Genomic DNA, 22,944 nt, shown 5'->3' with positions numbered 1-22,944 from the left:
TCTGATATTATTGTAAATAATAGTTGTTGCATGCTGTTGTAAATACTGCAAAACACCCCCCCCCAGATCTTAGCACACTACATTGTTGTCTGAACTATAATACTGTAGTGGTTAACTCTATTCTCTCTCACACTACACCTATTTACCATCCCTTATTCTCACCTTACATCAGAATCTGACCTCCCTCAACCTTGCTCCTTTCTGGATCCAACACAAGCCTTCCCTCCTCAACAAGAGCTTTATCTTCCTTCCACCCATTCTGAAAAGTGCTTGGTGGGTTGAAGATTACAGTTCTCGCTGTACATGGTCGGGGGAGCACCTATCTCTTCCCTACTGGCTGCTACTGTAAATATCATAGAATACTCTCCTGCTGTCATAAACCAGTATGCCTTCCCCTCCAGCTGATCACAAAAAAAAAATAAATAAAATAAAAAAGAATAGGTGGAAGGGATGAACATCAGGATACCCAAAGGAAGAGGAAACCCAACAACAAAGGAACAACCAACAGATAACAACAAAGTAAGGTGAAGGAGAGAGTAGAAACCATACAAACCTCAACCCAAGACCTACCTGGAAATACAACTAAATAGCGGAAAAATTTCCAAATGCAAACAACTGAACAAGAGCAAAACAGAATCTTCAAAACCCTGTATATGCAGAAGATCTAGCTTCAATGCAACCCACCCTCACCAGCACAGCAAACTAAAATGTGTAGGGGACAGAGGGACCATCAGTTCACCAGCTGGTGGAAAGAACCCGCAAAAAAAAAAAAAAAGACCCAGCAACAAGAAAAACACAAAGACAAATTCAGAGCAAACGTTAAGGACACCTTAACACCAGTGTACTTGAGAGATCGAGGAAAGCACACCAATAAATCTCACAGGTTTTCTACCACAGAAGTTCACACCATAAACTAAGGGAGCCAGAAGAAATCAATTTAAGAAGCCAAAGCTAACAAGAAGAGCCTCACAAACAATGGGAAGACAAAGAAACAATACCCAAATGAAAGGAAAGGAGGAAGCCTCAGAAAGAATGCTACGTGAAATACAAGCAAGTCAGCTATCAGATATTGAATTCAAACCACTGGTTATCAGGAAGTTCAAAGAGCTCACAATGAGCTACCAGAAAATACAGGGGAGCTACAATGAACTCACTGCAAACTATATCAACATGAAAAAGGAAATAGAAACTATCAGCAAGGACCAAGAGGAATTGAAGAATACAATTTGTGAACTGAAGAACACAGTGGAAGGTATCAAAAGCAGAATTGATGAAGCAGAAGATCAAATCAGCAAAGTTGGACGACAAAGTAGAAAGAAATGCCCAGAAAGAGCAAGAAAAGGAAAAGAGGCTCAGAAAGAACGAAGAGGGATTAAGAGAAATGCAAGACAATATAAAACGTAATAATATCCGAATAATAGGAATACCAGAAGGAGAAGAAGAAGAGCAACGGATAAAAAACCTATTTGAAAAAGTCATGATGGAAACCTTCCCTAATTTGATGAGAGAAAAAGTCGCACATATCCAGGAAACGCAGAGAGTCCCAATCAAGAGGAACCCAAAGAGACCCACTTCAAGGCAAATCATCATTAAAATGGCAAAATCTCAAGATAAAGAGAGAAACTTAAAAGGCAGCTAGGGAGAAAAAGGAAGTAATCTATAAGGGAGCCCCAATAAGGTTAGCAACTGACCTCTCAATGGAAACACTCCAAGCAAGAAGAGAATGGCAAGAAATATTCCAAGTAATGTGAAGCAGAGGCCTTCAACCAAGGCTACTTTACCCAGCAAGGCTGTCAATCAAGATAGAAGGCCAAATAAAGAGCTTCCAAGACAAAAGAAGTCTAAAAGTATATGGCTCCACCAAACCAGCTCTGCAAGAAATACTAAACAGTCTGCTTTAAGGAAAGTAAGGAAAAGAGAGAGACAATGAGAAGCGCAGGTATAAAAATTACAATGAATAAGTATCTATCAATAATATCCTTAAATGTAAATGGACTAAATACTCCAATTAAAAGGCATAAAATATCTGAATGGATAAGAAAGCATGAACCATACATTTGCTGCCTGCAAGAGACCCACCTCAGGACAACATACCAGCACAGACTAAAATTGAGGGTCTAGAAACAAATTTTCCATGGAAATGGCCAGAAAAAAAAGCTGGGGTAGCAATACTCATATCAGACAAAATAGGCTTCAAAAAAAGGACATAAAAAGAGATCCAGAAGGTCACTTCATAATACTCAAGGGAAGAATCCACAAAGAGGACATAAACGTTGTAAATATATATGCACCCAACATAGGAGCACCCAAATATATAAAGAAAATCTTAGAGGACTTCAAGAAAGATATTGACAGCAACACAGTTATAGTTGGGGATTTTAACACTCCAATGTCAAAAATGGACAGATCTTCCAAACAAAAAATCAACAAAGATATTGTGGAATTGAACAACGTCCTAGATTAAATGGATTTAACTGATATATATAGAATTCTTCATCTGAGAGAAGCTAAATACACATTCTTTTCAAATGCGCATGTATCATTTTCAAAGATAGACCACATGATAGGGCGCAAAACGAGCCTCAACAGAATTAAGAAAATTGAAATCATCTCAAGGATTTTCTCTGACCACAAGGGACTTAAACTGGAAACCAACCCCAAGAGAAAAGACCCAAAACATTCAATATCATGGAGATTGAATAGCATGCTATTAAACAACAAATGGGTCAAGAATGAAATCAAGGAAGAAATGAAAAAGTTTCTGGAAACAAATGAAAATGAACTCACAACAACCCAAACTTATAGGACACAGCGAAGGCAGTCCTGAGAGGGAAGTTCATAGCAATACAGGGCTACCTAAGAAAGATAGAAACATTTCAAACAAACAACCTAACCCTATGCCTACAAGAACTTGAGGAACAACAAAGACAGCCCAGAGCAACTAGAAGGAAGGCAATAACCAAGATCAGAGCAGAATTAAATGACATAGAGACTAAAAGCACAATTCTAAGAATCAATGAATCCATGAGGTGGTTTGTTGAAAAGATAAACAAAATAAACAAGCCTTTAAGTAGACTCATCAAGAAAAGAAGAGAGAGAACCCAAATAAACACAATCAGAAATGAAAGAGGAGAGATTACAATGGACCCTACAGAAATACAAAGGATTGTAAGAAATTATTAAGAAGAACTGTATGCCAAGAAATTTGAAAACTTAGGTGAAATGGACAAATATCTAGAGAAATATGATCTTCCAAAACTCAATGAAGAAGAAGCAGAAAGCCTCAATAGACCAATAACAGCAAAGGAAATTGAAGCAGTAATCAAAAATCTCCCAAAGCACAAAAGCCCTAGACCAGATGGTTTCACAGGAGAATTCTATAAAGCATTTAAGGAAGAGCTAACTCCAATTCTTCACAGGCTATTCCAAAAAATCCAAAATGATTGAAGAATCCCACTCTTTTTATGAAGCCAGCATCATCTTAATTCCAAAACCAGACAGACACACAACAAAGAAAGAAAATTTCAGGCCAATATCGCTGATGAACATAGATGCTAAAATCCTCAACAAAATATTGGCAAATCGCATCTAACAATATATCAAAAAGATCATACACCAAGACCAAGTGGGATTCATCCCAGGGATGCAAGGATGGTTCAATATGTGCAAATCAGTACATGTAATACATCACATAAACAAAAGTAAAGACAAAAATCACATGATCACATCAATAGACAGGGAAAAAGCTTTTGATAAGGTACAACACCCATTTATGATAAAAACACTCAGCAAAGTAGGAATAGACGGTGCATTCCTCAACATAATAAAGGCCATATATGAGAGACCTACAGCCAACATCATACTCAATGGGCAAAAACTAGTATCTTTTCCACTAAGATCAGGAACAAGACAAGGCCATCCACTTTCACCCCTTCTATTCAATATAGTATTGGAAGTTTTAACCAGAGCGATCAGACAAGCAAAGGAAATAAAAGGCATCCAAATTGGAAAGGAGGAAACAAAACTGTCATTGTTTGCAGATGACATGATAGTGTACATGGAAAATCCTATGGGCTCTACCCAAAAGCTGTTCAACCTAATAAATGAATTTGGCAGAACAGCAGGTTACAAAGTCAATATCCAGAAATCAAAGGCATTTTTGTATAGCAACAATAAAATAACAGAAGCAGAAATCAAGAAAATAATACCATTTGATATAGCAAAAAGAAAAATAAAATAGGAATAAACCTAACTAAGGATGTAAAAAACCTGTATGCAGAAAACTACATAACACTGAAGGAAGAAATCAAGGACAACACAAACAAATGGCAATATATACTATGTTCATGTATTGGAAGAATTAACATCATCAAAATGTCCATACTACCCAAAGCAATTTACAGATTCAATGCAATACCTATTAAAGTACCAATGACATACTTCACAGACATAGAACAAACACCTCAAAAATTTATATGGAACCATGAATGACCCCGAATAGCAGCTGCACTTTTGAGAAAGAAGAAGTAGGAAGGATCACAATTGCTGATACCAAACTGTATAACAAGGCCACTGTAATGAAAACAGCCTGGTACTGGCACAAAAACAGACACATAGTCCAATGGAACAGAACAGGGAACCCAGAAGTAAACCTAACTCTCTATAGTCAATTAATATTCAACAAAGAGGGCGGTAACATAAAATGGAGTAAAGACAGCCTCTTCAACAAATGGTGTTAGGAGAACTGGACAGCTATGTGGGAAAAAAAAATGAAACTCGAGCACCAACTTAAACCATACACCAAAATAAATTCAAGGTGGATAAAAGGTTTAAATATAATCCATGACACCCTTAAAGTCCTAGAGGAGAACATTGGCAAGAAAATCTCATGTATTTCACACGGTAACTTTTTTACTGATATGTCCTTCAGAGCAAAGGACAGAAAGGAAGGAATGAACAAATGGGATCTCATCAAAATTAAAAGCTTTTGCATAGCTAAAGAAAACAGTATTAAAATAAAAAGAGATCCAACTGTATGGGAAAACATATTTGCCCATGATACCTCAGACAAGGGTTTCATCTCCAAAATATACAAAGAACATACACACGACTCCACTCTAAGAAGACAAGCAACCCAATTAAAAAGTGGGCAAAGGACTTGAACAGACATTACTCCAAGGAGGACATACAAAGATCCAGGGACACATGAAAAGATGCTCAATATCACTAGCTATCAGAAAGATGCAAATTAAAACCACAGTGAAATACCACTTTACACGGGTCAGAATGGCCATCATAAACAAGGCAACAAACAACAAGTGTTGGAGAGGTTGTGGAGAATACGGGACCCTAATCCATTGTTGGTGTGCTTGCAGACTGGTACAACCACTGTTGAAAACAGTATGGAATTTTCTAAAAAAAAACTAAAAATTGACCCGCCCTTTGACCCAGCAATTTCACTGCTGGGATTATATTTTAAGAACCCTAAAACACCAATCCAAAAGAACCTATGCACCTCAATGTTCATAGCAGCACAATTTACAATAGCCAAGATCTGGAAGCAACCTAGGTGCCTGTCAGTAAATGAATGGATCAAAGAATTGTGGTACATATACACAATGGAATTCCATGCAGCAGAAAAAAAAAAAGGGGGGGCTCCTACCCTTTGCAACAGCATGGATGGAACTGGAAAGTATGCTGAGTGAAATAAGCCAGGTGTTGAAAGACAAATGCCATGTGATCTCACCTTTAACAGGAAGCTAAACAACAAAACAAACAAACAAGCAAAATAAAAACAAAGACACTGAAATAGAGAACACGGGGACATTGACCAGAGGGAAGAGGGGAGAGAATTTCAGGGGAAAAGGGGGAAGGATTTACAGGAACTAGTATAAAGGACACATGAACAACAACTAAGGGGGGTGGAAGTGGGAGGGAGGTGGGGAGCACTGGGCGGTGGGCTTGGATGGGAGTAAAAAAACAGAAAACTGTACTTGAGCAAAAATTAAATAAATTTAAAAGAAAACACTGGTAATCAGGATGCTCACAGAGTGGTGGAGTATGGCCACAAAACTGTGGAAAAAGTGAAGGGTATGAAAAGTGAAATAAAGGGCAATGTACAGGAAACCAGCAGTGATGAGGACGAAATTGGGACTCAAATCAGCAATTTGGAGCAGAAGGAAGAAATAAACCAAAACAGAATGGAGAAAAAAGAATTCCAAAAACAAAAAATGAGAGGAGGCTTAAGAACCTCTGGGCCAACTTTAAATGTTCCAACATCTGAATCATAGGTGTGCCAGAAGGGGAAGAGGGAGAGCAAGAAATTGAAAACTTGTTTGAAAAAATTTGTGAAGGAGAACTTCTCCAATCTGGGAAAGGAAATAGACTTCCAGAAGTCCAGGAAGCTCGGAGAGTCCCAAAGAATTTGGACCCAAGGAGGAGCACACCAAGGCACATCATAATTACATCAGCCAAGATTAAAGATAAGGACAGAATCTTAAAAGCAGCAAGAGAAAATGAAATAGTTACAAAGTAGTTTCCATAAGACTATCAGATGATTTCTCAAAAGAAAGCTTGCAGGCAATAAGGGGCTGGGAAGAAGTGTGCAAATCATGAAAGGCATGGACCTGCATCCAAAATTACTCTATCTAAAAGCTATCATTTAGAATGGAAGGGCAGATAAAGTGCTTCCCAGATATGTTCAAGTTTAAGGAATTCATTGTCAACAAGCCCCTATTAGATGAAATGTCAAAGGGTCTTATCTAAGAAAAAGAAGATAAAAAATATGAACAGTAAAATGACAACAAACTCATAGCTATCAACAATGGAACCTAAAAATATAACAAACAAAGACAAACTAAGTGAACAATTAGGAAAGGAACAGATTCACAGAAATTGAGGTCATATGGAGGGTTATCAGTGGGAAGAAGGAGAGGGAAATGGCGGAAAAGGTACAGGGAATAAGAAACATAAATGGTAGGTACAAAATAGACGGGGAGGTTAAGAGTAGTATGGGAAATAGAGAAACCAAGGAACTTATGTGTATGACCCATGGACATGAACTGAGGGGGAATGATGGTGGAAGGAAGGTACAGCGGAGGGGAAGAAAAGGGAGATAAAAGTGGGACAACTTTAATAGCATAATCAATAAAATATATTATAAAAAGAATTTAAGGACCGAATTCACTGTAGCAAAATAATGCTGTTAATACTACATGTTCCTTGTCTTTTCATGTAAACAAGCCTAGTAAGAACTCTACTTACTAACATTTTAACAGGCACTTTGAATTAACATATATTTTAACAATCATTAATACATTGCTGTCCTTTTAAAAAACTGGTAATTTAGATCATTCTGTCCCCACCCACACCAGATTAGTCCAGAGTTTGGCTACATTGGTCCAGTTTAAATTCTCACTCTTTTGTCTAAAATTCTTTTTTTTAAGATTTTATTTATTTATCTTTAGAGGAGAAGGGGGGCAGGAGAGAGGGAAAGAAACATCAATGTATGGTTGCCTCTAGTATGTCCCCAGCTGGGACCTGGCCTGCAGGGAATTGGCTTGCAACCCAGGCATGTGCCCTGACTGGGAATTGAACCATGATCCTCTGGTTTGCAGGCCTGTGCTCAATCCACTGAGCTACACCAGCCAGGGCCTAAAATTCATTATTAAGAAGAATTCCTGATTTTGATATATTTCCCAGGGCAGCAGAGCCAATGAGTAACCAAATTGCTGCTGCAAAAATATATATATGTATTTTGTCATTTCAGCCCAGTCCTTCTGGAGTAGGTAGGAAAGGCTTCATGGAGATGTGGAATATTTACCTCTGACTACTGATATCTATGGAAAAAAATTTTTCATGGCTTTTCTTCTACCTTCCAACTTGCATGCCAAAATAAAAGTCTTTTGTGCTAAGGTGATTTATGATTATATCTTTCCCAAATGTGCAGTATATACCTGCATATACATCTATAACCCATTTCAGTGTCTTGGTTTATGTCATCCATGCTCCTGGAATATCTTCCTCCCTCTTTTTTTTTTCATATTAAAATCTTTGTCAGTTTTATTTTTATTTTTTTCTAATTCTTTTTTTTATTTCTTTTTTTAATATATTTTATTGATTATGCCATTACAGTTGTTCTATTCCCCCCTTCATTCCCCTCCATCTTGCACACCCCCTGCCCCACCATCCCCCCCTTTAGTTTATGACCACGTGTCTCAAGTTTTTTAGATCCTATATTTCCCATACTATTCTTGCCCTCCCCCTATCTATTTTCTACCTACCATCTATGCTACTTATTTTCTGTACCTTCTCCCCCCTTCTCCTCCTCCCACTCCCCTGCTGCTAACCCTCCATGTGATCTTCCTTTCTATGGTTTGCTCCTGATCTAGCTGTCCTCTTAGTTTGCTTTTGTTTAAGGTGTGGTTGTTAATAACTGTGAGTTTGCTGTCTTTTCACTATTCATCTTTTTTATCTTCTTTTTCTTAGGTAAGTCCCTTTAACATTTCATATAATAAGGGCTTGGTGATGATGAACTCCTTGAATTTGATCTTATCTGAGAAGCACTTTATCTGTCCTTCCATTCTAAATTAAAGCTTTGCTGGATAGAGCAATCTTGGATGTAGGTCTTTGGATTTCATGACTTGGAATACTTCTTTCCAACCCCTTCTTGCCTGTAAGGTCTCTTTTGAGAAATCAGCTGACAGTCTGATGGGAACTCCTTTGTAGGTGACAGTCCCCTTATCTCTTGCTGCTTCTAGGATTCTCTCCTTCATTTTAATTTTGGCTAATGTAATGATGATGTGCCTTGGTATGTTTCTTCTTGGGTCCAACTTCTTTGGGACTCTCTGAGCTTCCTGGATTTCCTGGAGGTCTATTTCCTTTGCCAGCTTGGGGAAATTCTCCTTTATTATTTGTTCAAATAAGTTTTCCACTGGTGGCTGTTCCTCTTCTCCCTCTGGTACCCCTATAATTCGGATGTTGGAACATTTAAAGATGTCCTGAAGGTTCCTAAGCCTCTCTTCATTTTTTTGAATTCTTGTTTCTTCATCCTTTTCTGTTTGGTCATTTTTTTCCTCTTTCTGGTCCACTCCTTTGATTTGAGTCCCAGTTTCCTTTCCATTACTATTGGTTTCCTGTGCATTTCCATTCATTTCAATTAGTTTCGCCTTCATATGTTCCTCTAATTTGTGACTAAAATCAACCAGTTCTGTGAGGATCCTGATCACCAGTGTTTTGAACTGTGCGTCTGAGAGTTTTGCTATTTCTTCATCACTTAGATTTCTTGGCTCTGGGGCTCTGAGTTTTTCTTGAGCCATGTTTTGATCTGTTTGTGACTGTTACATATGAGGAGTGGAGCCTTAGGGCGGGGGCCCCCAGGTCACTGGTTTGTGATGCTGTATGTGGGGGTGGGGTCAGAGAGGGACAATGGCAGTCCCCTCTGCCACTTCCCGCCACTGGGGCCTGTGTGGTCTGTCTCACTGCTTGCTCCTTCACCAGTTTATCTGCACACGAATGTGTAACAGTGGTCAGCCCTCAGTGAGTCCACCGCTTTGCACCCTTAGTGGGTCCACCCGCTACTCCACACCTGGGATCCGCCTACGGCTGCTAGCGTGCCTGGGTCACGCACCCCAGTCGGTCTGGTGGATCTTTCCTGCTCGACCCCGTTCTGCTGCTGGCTCTGCCCCTCTTACCATTTTGGCTGAAGGGGTCGTTGTTGTCAGACTTCCGTATAGTTCAATTTTCTGTGGTTTGCCTGCGTTTTTGTTGCTAAAACTTTGTTGTTTTTAAACTTGGTTGTGCGAGGAGGCACAGTGCTTCCACCTATGCCTCCATCTTGGCGGAAGTCTTCCTCTTTTTTTAATCTCTCTAGTAAAGCTACCTATCACTCAAGACACATTCTATAGAAATCTCATCCATTCTTTCAAATTCTGCCTTTTCCATGGAGCCTTTCCTAGTTACTCAAGCCATAGTAGGTCATCATTCCTTAAACTTCAATAACACTTCTGATCTATACCATTTGAGTTTTTCATTTTTCCTGATTGTTTAATTGGAGATAGTAAAACATAATGGCTAAAAGTAAACATCTTGTATGACCTTGGACAATATATGTGACCTTTCAAAGTCTCTCATCTATTACATGGAGATATAAATAGTCCCTATCTCATAGGGTTGTTTAAAAGTTACATGATCCCTGGCCAGGAGTCTTAGTTGGTTGGAGCATCATCCCATATACCAAAAGGTTGAGGGTTTCATTCCCAGTCAGACCACATACCTAGGTTGTGGATTTGATCTCCAGTTGGGGCACATACAGAAGGCAACTGATCCATGTCTCTGCCTCACACTGATGTATCTCTTTCACATCAGTGTTTTTCACATCAGTGTTTCTCCATCCCCTTCTGTCTCTCTGAAATTGATAAATGTATCCCTGGGGGAGGATTGAAATGAAATGAAATTTAATGAAATGAAATGAAATAATAGTTAAATGAGAATAATGCATGCTGAGTGCTTTAGTACCTAGTATATGGAGAGTGTTCAATAATTAGTGGTAGTAATGGATGGAGGTAGAGTAGTGATAATAAAAATCTTCATCATCATCACTGGTCTCTTCAATTAGTTTATATAGCCTTTGAATGCAGGGACTATATGTCCTATCTGCTTATTTTCTGGTCTCCCTCTAACTCCAAAAATACTCAGTTGGCTAATTTAATATTTGTTGATTATATGTTCAGTTCTATTCAATAGTACTGCCTCAACAATGTGAAATTTGATCAGGAATACATTTTTTCATTTTTATTGATACTATGGAAGCCCTTGGATTTTTGTGGGGGATTTGCATGCATATAGTACCTTGGATGGAAGTTTTACTGAAATAATCATTTGCAACTAGACTATGAGAACAATGGGAAACCTCTTAATCATCCCAAGCTCCTGTGGTGTATATGCTTGGGAAAAAAGCAGAAAACCATAAACTCTGATAAGCAAAATCAAAGAGCTAAATAAATGGAGACATATTTCATATTCATGGATAGGAGACTCCATATTATCAAGATGTCGGTTCTTCCCAAGTTGATTCAATGCAATTTCAATCACAATCCAAATTATTTTGTGGATATCAATAAACTGGATCTAAAATTTATATGGAGAGGCAAAAGACCAGAATAGCCAACATGATATTGAAGGAAAAGAACAAACTTGGAGGAATGATGCTAACCAACTTCAAAACTTACTATAAAGTTACACTTATCAAGACAGTGTACAATTGTTAAAAGAATGTATAAGTAGGTCAATAGAACAGAATACAGCACCCAGAAACAAACCTCCATAAATAGAGTCAACTAACCTTTGACAAAGGATCAAATACAACACAATGAAGCAAAGATAATCTTTTTAAAAAATACTGCTGAACAACTTGACATCCACATGCAAAAACAATGAATTTAGACACAGACCTTATACCCTTCTTAAAAATTAACTCAAATTAAATTAAAGACCAGAATGTAAAACAAAAAAGCTATAAAACTCCTGGAAAATAACAAGGGGGAAAACCTCAGTGACCATAGGTATGATGATGATTTTTTAGATATACCACCAACGGCACTATCCACGAAAGAAAGGCTTGATAAGATACATTTAATTAAGATTAAAAATTTCTTCTCTATGACAGACAATGTCAAGAGAATGAAAAGACAAGCCACAGACTGGGAGAAAATATTTCTAATGTACACATCTAACAATGTACTGTTATATAAAATATACAAAGAACATTTAAAACTTAAAAAGAAAACAACCTGATTAAAAACTGGACCAAAGACTTTAACAGGTACCCTACCAAAGAATATTGTATATTTGCCATATACAGATGGCAAATGAGCTTATGAAAAGAAGCTCCACATCATATATCATCAAGGAATTGCAAATTACAACAACAGTGATACCACTACATACCTACAAGATTGTCCAAAATCCAGAACACTGACACTATATACTGATGAGAAGTGTGAAGCAGCAGGATCTCTCATTCATTGCTTGTGGAAATGCAAAATAGTATGGCCACTTTGGAAGAAAGGTTGACAATTTCTCACAAAACTAGACATGCTCTTACTACATGATCAAGTGATTATACTGCTTGGTATTTACCCAATGGAGTTGAAAATTTATATCCACACAAAAATATGCACATAAATGTTTATAGCAGTTTTATTCATAATTGCTAAAACTAAGAAGCAACCACAATGCTCCTCAGTAGGTGAATGGATAAATAAACCATGGTATATCCAGACAATGGAATATTATTCAACATTAAAAAGAAATGAGCTATCAAGTCATGAAAAGACATGGAGGAACTTTAAATGCACATCACTAAGGTGACAAAGCCTATCTGATGGGCCATATACCATGTGATGTCAACAATATGACATTCTAGAAAAGGCAAAACTGTGGAGACAGTAAAAAAGATCAGTAGTTGCTGGGGTTGGAGGTGGGGAAGGATGAGTAATCAGATCACTGAGGAGTTTTAGTATTTTCACAATACTGTGTGTGATACTATAATGGTGGACATTTGTCCAAACTCATAGAACGTACAATAACAGAGTGAACCCTAAAGTGTTAAAACTATGGCTTTGGGATGATTATGATGTGTCAATATAGGTTCATCAGTTGTAACAAATGTACCACTCTAGTGGGGTATATTGATAATGGGAAGAGCTATACATGTATGGAGGCCTGGGTTATATGTGAAATCCTTATTCCTTCCCTTCAATGTGAACCTAAAACTTGCCCTAAAAAAAGCCTTTGTAAAAAAGAAACAGGAAAGAAAGGAAGAAAAAGAGGTATGGGGGGAGTAAGGGGAGGAGGGAGGAGAGAGAGAGGAAAGAACAAGAGAGAAACACACTTAAAGGCCACCTGGTAAACTGTTTTCAAATTCTGTGACTTCCTGTGATTGCAAGTTGTATTGTTTTAACCCTTATAAAGAACTGGAATTAAGGCCTTATCCATCACTTGACCATCAGTCAATTTCTGTAAAGAGTTTGCCAGAGTGTACATTGATAAGTAATCTAGACACTGAAACCTTAGTACTATAAATTATTTTGCTTGTCATTTCTTTTTAGCTGATAATAGTAGAACTCTGAATGTGGATTCCACTGCAATGACGCTTCCTATGTCTGACCCAACTGCATGGGCCACAGCAATGAATAATCTTGGAATGGCACCACTGGGAATTGCTGGACAACCAATTTTGCCTGGTATGCTATTTTTAATCACCTCACAAGTGTTTCTTTATATTGACCATATGGTCATAAATATAACAGTATGACACAATTTATTTTGCTGTTGACATTTACTATATTCTGCCTACAGTGTGCATTTTTTGTAACATGACCTTTATAGGATGGGTAACCAGTAGTTCCTAGTATACTCCCTATTGCCCTATGGGCAAGTTGGGGGTATATCTGATGTAGGACATTGTCACTGAACATTTAAACAAATCATTGAAATAAAATGCAACAGGATTTGGCAAGGGATTACAGCTTGTCTAATTTTATGGATTTCTTAGAGGAGGCAAATAAACATGGAGCTGGAATGAGAACTGAATAAGACATCCCCAAGATCATAGATTCTTAAAGGGAAGAAAAGGAAATAGTAGGGAACACATCAAAGACTACTGTTAACATTCAGTAGCTTTTAATCTTTTTTTAAAGATTTTATTTATCTTTAAAGGGGAAGGGGAGGAGAGAGGGAGAAAAATATCAATGTATGGTTGCCTCTCGTGTATTGCCTGCTGGGAACTGGCCTACAACCCAGGCATGTGCCCTGGCTGGGAATCAAACCGCAATCCTTTGGTTCACAGGCCCGTGCTCAATCCACTGAGCTACACCAGCCAGGTCACTTTTAATATTTTTTAAACAAAGTAATTCATAAGAGAATAATCACGGTATCATAACTCCATTGCCACATAAGATAAAATTAGAAAAAGTGCCCAATATCTGAAGGGTTTAGTGTAGACACAAAAACATTTTCCTGGACTGTCAGAGCAATTAACCATTAAAAATTGATTTGTGAAGACATTAATTAGGGAATTACAATCTCAGAAAGCTCAGGGTGCTTTATAAATGTCCTACATATTAATATCCTCAGATACATTTAATTGGGGTCCTACCTAAAAGTATGACAGGATCAGGCCAACCTGGGACCTTGCTACTCAAAATGTGGTTTGCATAACCTAGCAGTTGTCAAGAATCCCAGAATCTCGGGCCCCAGCTGAATTTTTAGAGAAGCTACATTTTAACATGATCCCCAGTTGATTCAGAAGCATATTAAACCTGAGAAACAGATCTAGAGTGATACTGCTTTGTTGTGCCATTTGTTTGTATAGTTAACTACTCCCACCCCCAAAGATAATTTCATAATTCCAGACTAGATTTTGAGTCCTTGTAGGTTATAATGAGGATAAGGTAGGTTAGACCACAATGATACATAATAATAATAAGAAATATGATTACATGGAAAGTTTACAAACAAGCAGCCAAACACAAAGAAAAAAAAATATGTGTATGAGAAATGGGTCGAGAAAAAAAGAGCTTAGGTTCTATATGTAAACAGAAGCAAAGAATTGTTTCATCAAACTTTAATTCATACCATGAAGTGTTGGTGACTAGACTGTATCCTACACCATTAAACTAACCATGACTGAAATGAGCAACCAGAAGTCCTTTGAGAGCTAGAATGATTGGACTATGGATCTCCTTGGGTCTTAAATTGCTAGTGGGGTCAATTCAGAATCAGTGGGCATTACAATAGGAGCTGGTATTGCATAGTGCTTAAGAACTCAGACTCTAGAATCATTCTGCCTGACTTCTAAGCCTGTTTCTCTACTTCGTCTTGGGTAGTCTTATATATCTTCTATGAAACTGAGTTTCCTCATTCATAGAAGCAGACTAGTAGTACCTAACCCTTAGTGTTGATGTGAGAATTAAATTGTGCATAGCACAATGCCTGCCATATATTATTGTTAAAAAAGTGTTGTCTGTTAAATTACTTAAAAATCTTTATTAATGTATTTCTCATAAGCATTTATAAAGTAATGGGTTTTTAATTTAGTTTTTCTTTATTATTTCATTTTAATAGAATTTAAGCTGAAATATTGTATATTGTTTTAAAGCTCCATATAGTGGTCCTGAGTCACAACCTCTTATAGTCCAGAGTGACTAGATAATCTGATTGGCTTAAGTATTACTAGTTTATGGAAATATGAACTGTATAGTTGTATGTCCCAGGAAAAACCTGGAAGCCAGATCTGATCTGACACCAAGAAAATTAAATGATAGATTATATCAGGTTAGTTTTAAATCCCCACACTTAAATATAAGTCTGTGCCTACGAAATAATCTTCAGTGCTTAAATATTCAACCATAATGTGGAGCAAAACAGGCCTAGTATTAAGAAAGGAAAAAATCCAAATCACTGTTACAGGCCCAAAGGTTACACTGAGGCCAATAGCATGCCTAGAAAATTTGGATAGGTTTTCTCACCAGAACGTCAGAGGGCTATTTGTTCAGAAATCATACCAAATCATACCTTGCTTAGTTTTTAACACAGGCCTGAAGGACAGACTACTTGGGTTTGAACCCTTGCTCTGCCACTTGCCAGCTGTGTGACCTTGAGCAAGTTATTTGACCTATCAATACCTCAGTTTTGTCAACTGTAAAATGGGGATAATTATAGTATCTACCTCACAGCATTACAATAAAGATTAAATAATATACTGTGCACAATGCTTGACATATAATAAGCACTCAGTAAAGGTCAACTATCATAATTATTATTACTGTTAGTAACATTACATGCTCTTTAAGATGAAGGAAATATTAACATACTTCCATCAAATGGCTGCTAAGCTGCCATTTAAATTGAAAGTATTTGGGGTCTCAATAACATATAATCAAAAAAAAAAAAAAGAAAGTACTTCGGTTCTCAGCAGCCACTGTCAGCTCTTGAGTGTTTCCCTTATCAACCTCCACTTATGCATTTCAAACTTTGAGACTTTAATTTATACCTCTAGCCCCCTTTTCCTGCATCTTGTTTTCTTTTTTTGTTTGTTTTGTTTTTTATTGATTATGCTGTTACAGTTGTTCTATTCCCCCCCTTCATTCCCCTCCACCCTATCCCCCGTCCCCACCATTACCCCCCTTTAGTTTATGATCATGTGTCTCAAGTCCTTTAGATTCTATATTTCCCATGCTATTCTTGCCCCCCATCTATTTTCTATCTACCGTCTTTGCTACTTATTTTCTGTACCTTCTCCCCCCTTCTCCTCTTCCCACTCCCCTGTTGCTAACCCTCCTTGAGATCTTCATTTCTATGTTTCCACTCCTGATCTAGCTGTCCTGTTAGTTTGCTTTTGTTTTAGGTGTGGTTGTGTAATAACTGTGAGTTTGCTGTCCTTTCACTGTTCATGTTTCTTTAACTTCTTTTTCTTCGGTAAGTCCCTTTAACATTTCATATAATAAGGGCTTGGTGATGATGAACTCCTTGAATTTGATCTTATCTGAGAAGCACTTTATCTGTCCTTCCTTTCTAAATGAAAGTTTTGCTGGATAGAGCAATCTTGGTTGTAGGTCTTTGGATTTCATGACTTGGAATACCTCTTTCCAGCCCCTTCTTGCCTGTAAGGTCTCTTTTGAGAAATCTGCTGACAGTCTGATGGGGACTCCTTTGTAGGTGACTGTCACCTTATCTCTTGCTGCTTCTAGGATTCTCTCCTTCATTTTAACTTTGGCTAATGTAATGATGATGTGCCTTGGTGTGTTCCTCCTTGGGTCCAACTTCTTTGGGACTCTCTGAGCTTCCTGGATTTCCTGGAAGTCTATTTCCTTTGCCAGATTGGGGAAATTCTCCTTTATTATTTGTTCAAATAAGTTTTCCACTGGTGGCTGTGCCTTTCCCCCTTCTGGTACCCCTATAATTCGGATGTTGGAGCATTTAAAGATGTCCTGGAGGTTCCTAAGACTCTCCTCATTTCTTTGAATTCTTGCTTCTTGACTCTTTTCTGTTTGGCCATTATTTGCTTTCTTCTGGTCCACTCCATTGATTTGAGTCCCAGTTTCCTTTCCATTACTATTGGTTTCCTGTGCAATTCCATTCATTTCAATTAGTTTCGCCTTCATATATTTGTCTAATTTGTGACTATAATCAACCAGTTCTGTGAGGATCCTGATCACCAGTGTTTTAAACTGTGTGTCTGAGAGTTTTGCTATTTCTTCATCGCTTAGATTTATAGGCTCTGGGGCTTTGAGATCCTCTTGAGCCATTTTTGGTCTGTTCGTGCCCTTTAAGTGTGAGGAGCGGCGCCTTGGACTCCCAGGTCACTGGGTTGTGATGCTGTATGTGGGGTCATGGTCAGAGCGGGAAAATGGCGACCCCCTTTTCTGTTTCTCACAGCTGAGTGAGGAGCAGCACCTTAGGTGGTTCACCAGGGCCGGGCCACTCAGAGTCGCTGGGTTATGACACTGTATGTGGAGATGGGGTCAGAGCAGGGAAATGGCGGCGCCCTCCCTGTTGCTTGCTGTGGGGACCCACTGGGTTCCGGTCCAATCACCCACTCCCTCGCTTGTCTATCCGCACACAAATGCACGACCACAGTCAACCCTCAGTCCAGCTCCCTCGCTGTTTCCCCCGCGGTCGCTCGCTTAGTCGCTCACTCAGTCACTCACTAGGTCCAACCCTGCGCCTGGATTCCACGCGCCTGAGTCTGTCTGACCGAGTTTTCCTGTGCAACCCCGCTCCACCAGCTGCTGGATTTGCCCCTTACCGGTCAGACTGAAGAATTTGTTGTTAACAGACTTCCGAAAAGTTCAATTTTCTGTGTTCTGGCTGTGTTTTCTGTTGCTAATATTTAGTTGTCTCTAAACTTGGTTGTGTGAGAAGGCACAGCATATCCACCTATGCCTCCATCTAGGCGGAAGTCCCCTACATCTTGTTTTCTTAAGGATTACGAAGAAATGGCTTTTCAGGGTCCCCTTCAACCTTGTGATTTAGTGATCCTATAGCTATGCTCCAGGATGTTACTTGACTTTTTAAAACCTGGTCTTAGAGCCCTGGCTGGTGTAACTCAGTAGATCAAGCACAGTCCTATGATCCAAAGGATCGCCAGTTCGATTCCCAGTCAGGGCACATGCCTGGGTTGTGGGTCAGGTCCCCAGTAGGGGGCGCATGAGAGGCAACCACACATTGATGTTTCTCTCCCTCTTCTTCCCTTCTCCTCTCTCTAAAAATAGTTATATAAAATATTTTTTTAAAAACCCTGGTCATAGAAATATGAATATTTAGTTTAGTAGTGTCCTTCTTGTCTTAAAAGTACATAAGGCAATAGTTGTAGACTGAAACATACTTTGTAAAGCTGTGTATAAAATTCACTTGTGTTATTTGTGAACTGATTTTTCCTCTCTCTGTATTATTTTACAATCAAAATTAGAATATGGGCTCTGAATCTAGACTGTGTAGGTTCAAGTAAATCCCTGCTCTGGTATTAAGTAGCTGTCACTTTTGGAAGTTATTTATCATCTCTGTGTCTCAGTTTCTTCATCCATAAATGGAGATAATAGTAGCCCCTATGTCACAAGGTGGTTATGATGATTACTAATTTAATACATGTAAAGTCTTAGAATGATGCCTGGTTTGCAGTAATCTTCCAAAGGATTCCTCTATGATTGTTATTATTTTAAGTTCCTTTTTTATATGGCTAACAAAAAGTTGAATTATGACTCATTTGTATTGTTAACAATAGTAAAGTATAATGAATACAACATCAATTTTTTTTCCCTTGGAGAAGCACTGGACAATGGCAGGTGAAGAGGATAGTATTTGTCTCAAAGTGCTAATGACTTTGCACTTTGTAAATCTGGTGGAGTGTCCAAGCAATGGAAGTTTGGCACCATACCCCAATACTGATTACCTTTCTTCTTGCTAAAGTCTGGGAAACAGGGTGCCTGTCATCTTTATTAAGTAATGTTTTATGTGAACAGGATAAAACCTCCCTAATTCATTTCCCACCCCTCAAAATTCCTTAAAATGGAAAAAGGTACAATGAGCTACATAGAATTATTCCCTGAGGTCACTATTGATGGCTCAGTAATTCAGCTACTTTTATGTCCCTTAGGAGGTTTCCTACTGAGCCAGTAGACTTTTCTTTGTCTTATCTTATCTGACCTATCTATTACAATACAAAAGGCTTTTGGCCTTGATTAAAAACAAATGATAGAGCCCTGGCTAGTGTGGCTCAGTGGATTGAGCACCAGCCTGCAAACCATAGGGTCATCGGTTTTATTCTCAGTCTAGGGCACATGCCTGGGTTGCAGGCCAGGTCTCCAGTACAGGGAGTGTGAGAGGCAACAACACATTGATGTTCTCTCCCTCTCTTTTTCCCTCCCTTCCCCTCTGTTTAAAAATAAATAAATAAAGCATTTTTTAAAAATGATACATAAACTTCCATGACTTATCCCAGAGAGCTCAAATTCGTACTGGCATGGATGCTGAGTCTCTTGGACAGATATTTGTCATCAGGGCAATGTGTGGAGCTTCTTTTTATCCAACATAGTAATTTGTATAGTTGCTGTTCAATTAAGTTAATCTACAATGATCATAAATTAGGAGGTCCCCTCTGGCCAGTGGCTTTCTTTCCTGAAAGAATGTTTGTTTTGCCAAACTAGTCAAATAAGACTAATGTTAGATTTCATACATGAAAAGATGTATCAAAAAGAGTCAGGCTTTCTGTTTATCTGCCTGTCATGCAAGATAAATCCAAGGAAGGACCAGTGAGGAGATATTCATTAAATACTGTGTGCTACTTCCTTTATTTGCCCCTCAGTGAAAATATCCTTAACATTCAAATGTGGAGCTTGTAAATTCCCATAACAGAAAAAGAGTCCCACATTATGGTGTCCCCACTGTATCGACTGTGACTCCTCCATAATGAGAGATGTTGGAAAATACAGACTCATGGACCTTATTCCCAGAACAAGACCCTGCCCATCTACCAGCATTGTACTTCTTAAGGAGGCAGTTCTTACTACACCCAGTAAGCCAACTCTGATAAAATTAGAAAGAAAGAATGACGGTGTATGATACATGACAGGTCACTGTTGTACAAGCTCCTCAAGGAGGCCTGAACGTGGGTTTCTATTATTTTTTTTTATAAAAGAATTTTAGCATTTATTTTTGGATGTCAGATGTTATTACTGCTTTCTAGAGCTATGCTTTATTTTTTTATTTTATTTTTTATTTAATTATTTTTCAAGTACAGTTTTCTGTCTATTACTCCCATCCCAGCCCACCGCACCCCGTGCTCCCCACCTCCCTCCCATTTCCACCCCCCTTAGTTATTGTCCCTGTGTCCTTTATACTTGTTCCTGTAAATCCCTCCCCTATTTCCCCTTAAATTCCTTCCCCTCTCCCCTTTGGTCACTGTCCTCCTGTTCTCTATTTCAGTATCTTTGGTTATATTTTGCTTGCTTGTTTATTTTGTTGTTTAGCTTCCTGTTAAAGGTGAGATCATATGGTATTTGTCTTTCAACACCTAGCTTATTTCATTCAGCATAATGCTTTCCAGTTCCATCCATGCTGTTGCAAATGGTAGGAGCTCCTTCTTTCTTTCTGCTGCATAGAATTCCATTGTGTATATGTACCATAATTTTTTGATCCACTCATTTACTGATGGGCACCTAGGTTTCTTCCAGCTCTTGGCTATTGTAAATTGTGCTGTGATGAACATTGGGGTGCACAGGTTCTTTTGGATTGGTGTTTTAGAAGCTCCTACCCTTTGCAACAGCATGGATGGAACTGGAAAGCATTATGCTGAGTGAAATAAGCCGGGTATTGAAAGACAAATGCCATATGATCTCACCTTTAACAGGAAGCTAAACAAAACAAACAAGTGAGCAAAATCTATTATTTTTAATATGTTCAAGAAACAGAATATGCCTTCAGTGTTATTTAAGGTTGAGATCCTGAGAAAGGAGAGCACTATTCACCATCATGGTGGACACTTCACCAAGAGCCAATGATATATAAACTACATTATCAAATGGAATTAATGTCTCTCCGAAACAAACCTGAATCCTACCCAGTAATGGCACTCCCAAGTTTCCCCATGGAAATGCTCATGAAGCATGCTATAGTGGTACCATTCATTCATTCATTCATTCATTCATACAGGAAATATTTACTAAGGCGTGCTGTATGCAAGGTACTGTGAAAAGCCCTAGGGATGTGCAGTGAACAAAGAAAAACACTGATTCCAACCATCATAGTGACTCCAGTACTTTTAGAACCCCACCTCCAAATTTTCTCCTTATTCTCATGTATGATATACCTCTTGACTAACAATAGCTCAAAGGTTTTTCATCCATTTTGTCCATTTGTGCTTTTTTTTTAAAAGATTTTATTTATTTATCTTTAGAGGGGAAGGGAAGGAGAAAGGGAGAGAAACATCAATGTATGGTTGCCTTTCGTGCGTCCCCTGCTGGGAACTGGCCTGCAGGGAACCTGCCTGCAACCCTGGCATGTGCCCTGACTGGGAATCGAACCGCGATTGTCTGGTTCGCAGGCCCGCGCTCAATCCATCCATTTGTGCTTTTATTCACCCATCCATTCATTCAAAATATATTGAGCTACGTCAAGTGGATCCAAAATGGGCATGGCTCAATCTGTCTTCAAGCTCACAGTCCAGTAGCAGAGACTACAAAGTCATTATCACTATACTATAATAACAAGGTATGTCCAGAAAGTATCCAGCTACATAACATGGAAAATAGAGATTTTTTTGAAGAAGGAATATTGTACATAGGACAATGACACCTCAGCAGTGCCCTTCAAATTGGCACCTTGGTACCTCATGCAGTTCTCTCAATCACCATCAGCTGCCTATCATATTTTCCTGAATCACCAATGGTCTGAAATCTCTTCCCTTTCAAAGGTGATTTTAATTTTGGGAAAAGCCTAGTCACAGGGTACAAAATCTGGGCTGTAGTCACCTGGGCTAAGTCACCTGGGTGACTTGATGTTTTGCCAAAAACATCTGCAGGAGACATGATACATGAGCGGTGTGCACTGTCCTGATGAAGCTGCCAGTCACCATTTGCCCATAGCTGTGGCTTTCTGAATTATCTGAATAGTTTCCACTGAGGAATGTTCAAGCTTAATGAAAATTTGATGCAGATTCATTGCTCTACTTGCTCATTCATTTTGAATGCAACAGCCACACAGTACACATGCTCACTCAATGGCATCTACTGCCACCACTGACTAGTACAGTGAAGTTGTCATTGTTTACACATGCACATTCTAGTCCACTCTCTTTGGCTATTAGGTTACATCGATGTCACACAGACATGTCCTGTTATTTTAAAGATGGCCAGACTCTTTCTGGACAGATCTTCATGTATAGCAAGTGTCATAGTACAAACATAGAAAGAAAAGTATTGTTTTAGCCCGGGTGGGATATATGGGAGGAGGTGTTATATAGGGAGTGATGGTCAGAGAAGATTCACAGAAATGGTAACATTTGAACTTGGTGTCCTAGGATATATAGGAATATGTCAGGTGGGAAAAAAACACTAACAACAGCCCAGACAGAGGAAACAGTACGCCAAAGACTAAAAGGTATGCAAGAGTGTACAGTATGGAGACAATGGTTAAATACTGAGTTGAAGTACATCACCCCATTCCACAAAGAGTTTGAGGCAACTTATAAAAAATTACAATAAAAGAGGAAAATATATAAATAATATAAACCAGCATCTGAGAAAATATAAATGAGAACAGACGGTGAAGACCAGGTAGAGAGGTTAATTATAATTAAGACTTTTAGGTCATAAGATCATATCCAGTTTCTAAAACTGAGCTGCACCTGTGATAATATAGCTGAAATGAAAATGGAAACCTGACAAG

At 38.5% G+C, this 22,944-nt stretch overlaps 1 protein-coding gene across 6 annotated transcripts in view; it reads left to right on the top strand.

Moving 5' to 3' along the window:
• ENOX2 (ecto-NOX disulfide-thiol exchanger 2) overlaps positions 1-22,944 on the top strand; it is a 426,329-nt gene that overhangs the window by 282,174 nt on the left and 121,211 nt on the right. For 5 of the 6 annotated variants that reach the window (XM_053662317.1, XM_053662315.1, XM_053662313.1 and 2 more), the window contains one exon: positions 13,110-13,244. The exons of the other annotated variant lie outside the window; for it this stretch is intronic. In XM_053662317.1, the coding sequence (XP_053518292.1) occupies positions 13,148-13,244 (97 nt within the window). In that variant the 5' untranslated portion in view covers positions 13,110-13,147. The remainder of the gene's footprint in view (positions 1-13,109; positions 13,245-22,944) is intronic. 6 annotated transcript variants of the gene reach the window in all.

This window comes from Artibeus jamaicensis, unplaced genomic scaffold, assembly GCF_021234435.1.
Source record: "Artibeus jamaicensis isolate MK-2021 breed Jamaican fruit bat unplaced genomic scaffold, CSHL_Jam_final contig_240, whole genome shotgun sequence".
In the NCBI taxonomy this organism is placed as follows: domain Eukaryota; kingdom Metazoa; phylum Chordata; class Mammalia; order Chiroptera; family Phyllostomidae; genus Artibeus; species Artibeus jamaicensis.
Note: the sequence above shows the minus strand (reverse complement) of the source record. Positions and strands in the feature narration are given on the sequence as shown.